At 39.7% G+C, this 975-nt stretch overlaps 1 protein-coding gene across 1 annotated transcript in view; it reads left to right on the plus strand.

The window, feature by feature from the left end:
- Window positions 544-975, plus strand: part of LOC107608277 (inorganic phosphate transporter 1-11-like) — a 2,063-nt gene continuing 1,631 nt past the window's right edge. Inside the window, exon 1 of the mRNA XM_016310115.2 lies at window positions 544-948. Coding sequence (XP_016165601.1) covers window positions 554-948 — 395 coding nt within the window. The 5' untranslated portion in view covers window positions 544-553. The remainder of the gene's footprint in view (window positions 949-975) is intronic.

The following is a 975-nucleotide window of genomic DNA, read 5'->3' on the forward strand; positions in this document are numbered from 1 at the left end:
CAAGTCCAATAAAAATGGACCATTGACAAAGCCGTAGATTTTTCATCTTAGACCATCATGCATCAATGTTCTCTTAAATTCTAACGATCTCCTATAAATGTTGTGTGCACATAAAAGGTAGCTAGCTATCTAGCACATCACTGTAACCACTAACGCTAATAGTTAGTGAACCATACTATACTCTGTTAGTAAATATTATTAATTTTTATCAGTAATTAATTAATAATAAACTATTAAATAATGACAAAAAAAATACTAAAAATTATTGACTCTAAGAATTTTTAATAATTAATCCCATAAGCCAGCTGTCACTAACTAATTTTCCAAAATCAAACATATAGCAATGGAAGAATATACCCTGTATTCCATGAACAAGAGACAGCAACATCCACATAAATCACCAATCCAAATTTCTCGTTCATGTCTCCCCCACCCCCGCAACCTAGGATTATTCACCCACACCAAATTATCAAATCCTCTTAACCACTATATATACATATCCACAACCATAATGAATTAAACTATATCTAACTAACTAACTAACTCATCAAAGATGTCATCACTAGGGGTGCTTGAAGCACTGGACTCGGCGAGAACGCAATGGTACCATGTAACCGCCATACTGATCGCCGGAATGGGGTTCTTCACGGATGCCTACGACCTCTTCTGCATCTCCACCGTCTCCAAACTCCTGGGACGATTGTACTACTTCGACCCACATTCACCTAAACCAGGAAAGCTTCCAACAACGGTGAACAACTTTGTGATCGGGGTGGCGCTGTTTGGAACCCTCACAGGGCAGTTAGTGTTTGGTTGGTTGGGTGACAAGCTGGGGCGTAAGAAGGTGTACGGTATAACCCTCATCATTATGGTTTTCTGCGCCATCGGCTCCGGCCTCTCCTTCGGTCTTACCGCCAAGTCCGTCATGACCTCGCTCTGCTTCTTCAGGTACTTCAAAAAAAAAAATATATATAT

Source organism: Arachis ipaensis, chromosome B07, assembly GCF_000816755.2.
Source record: "Arachis ipaensis cultivar K30076 chromosome B07, Araip1.1, whole genome shotgun sequence".
Taxonomy (NCBI): domain Eukaryota; kingdom Viridiplantae; phylum Streptophyta; class Magnoliopsida; order Fabales; family Fabaceae; genus Arachis; species Arachis ipaensis.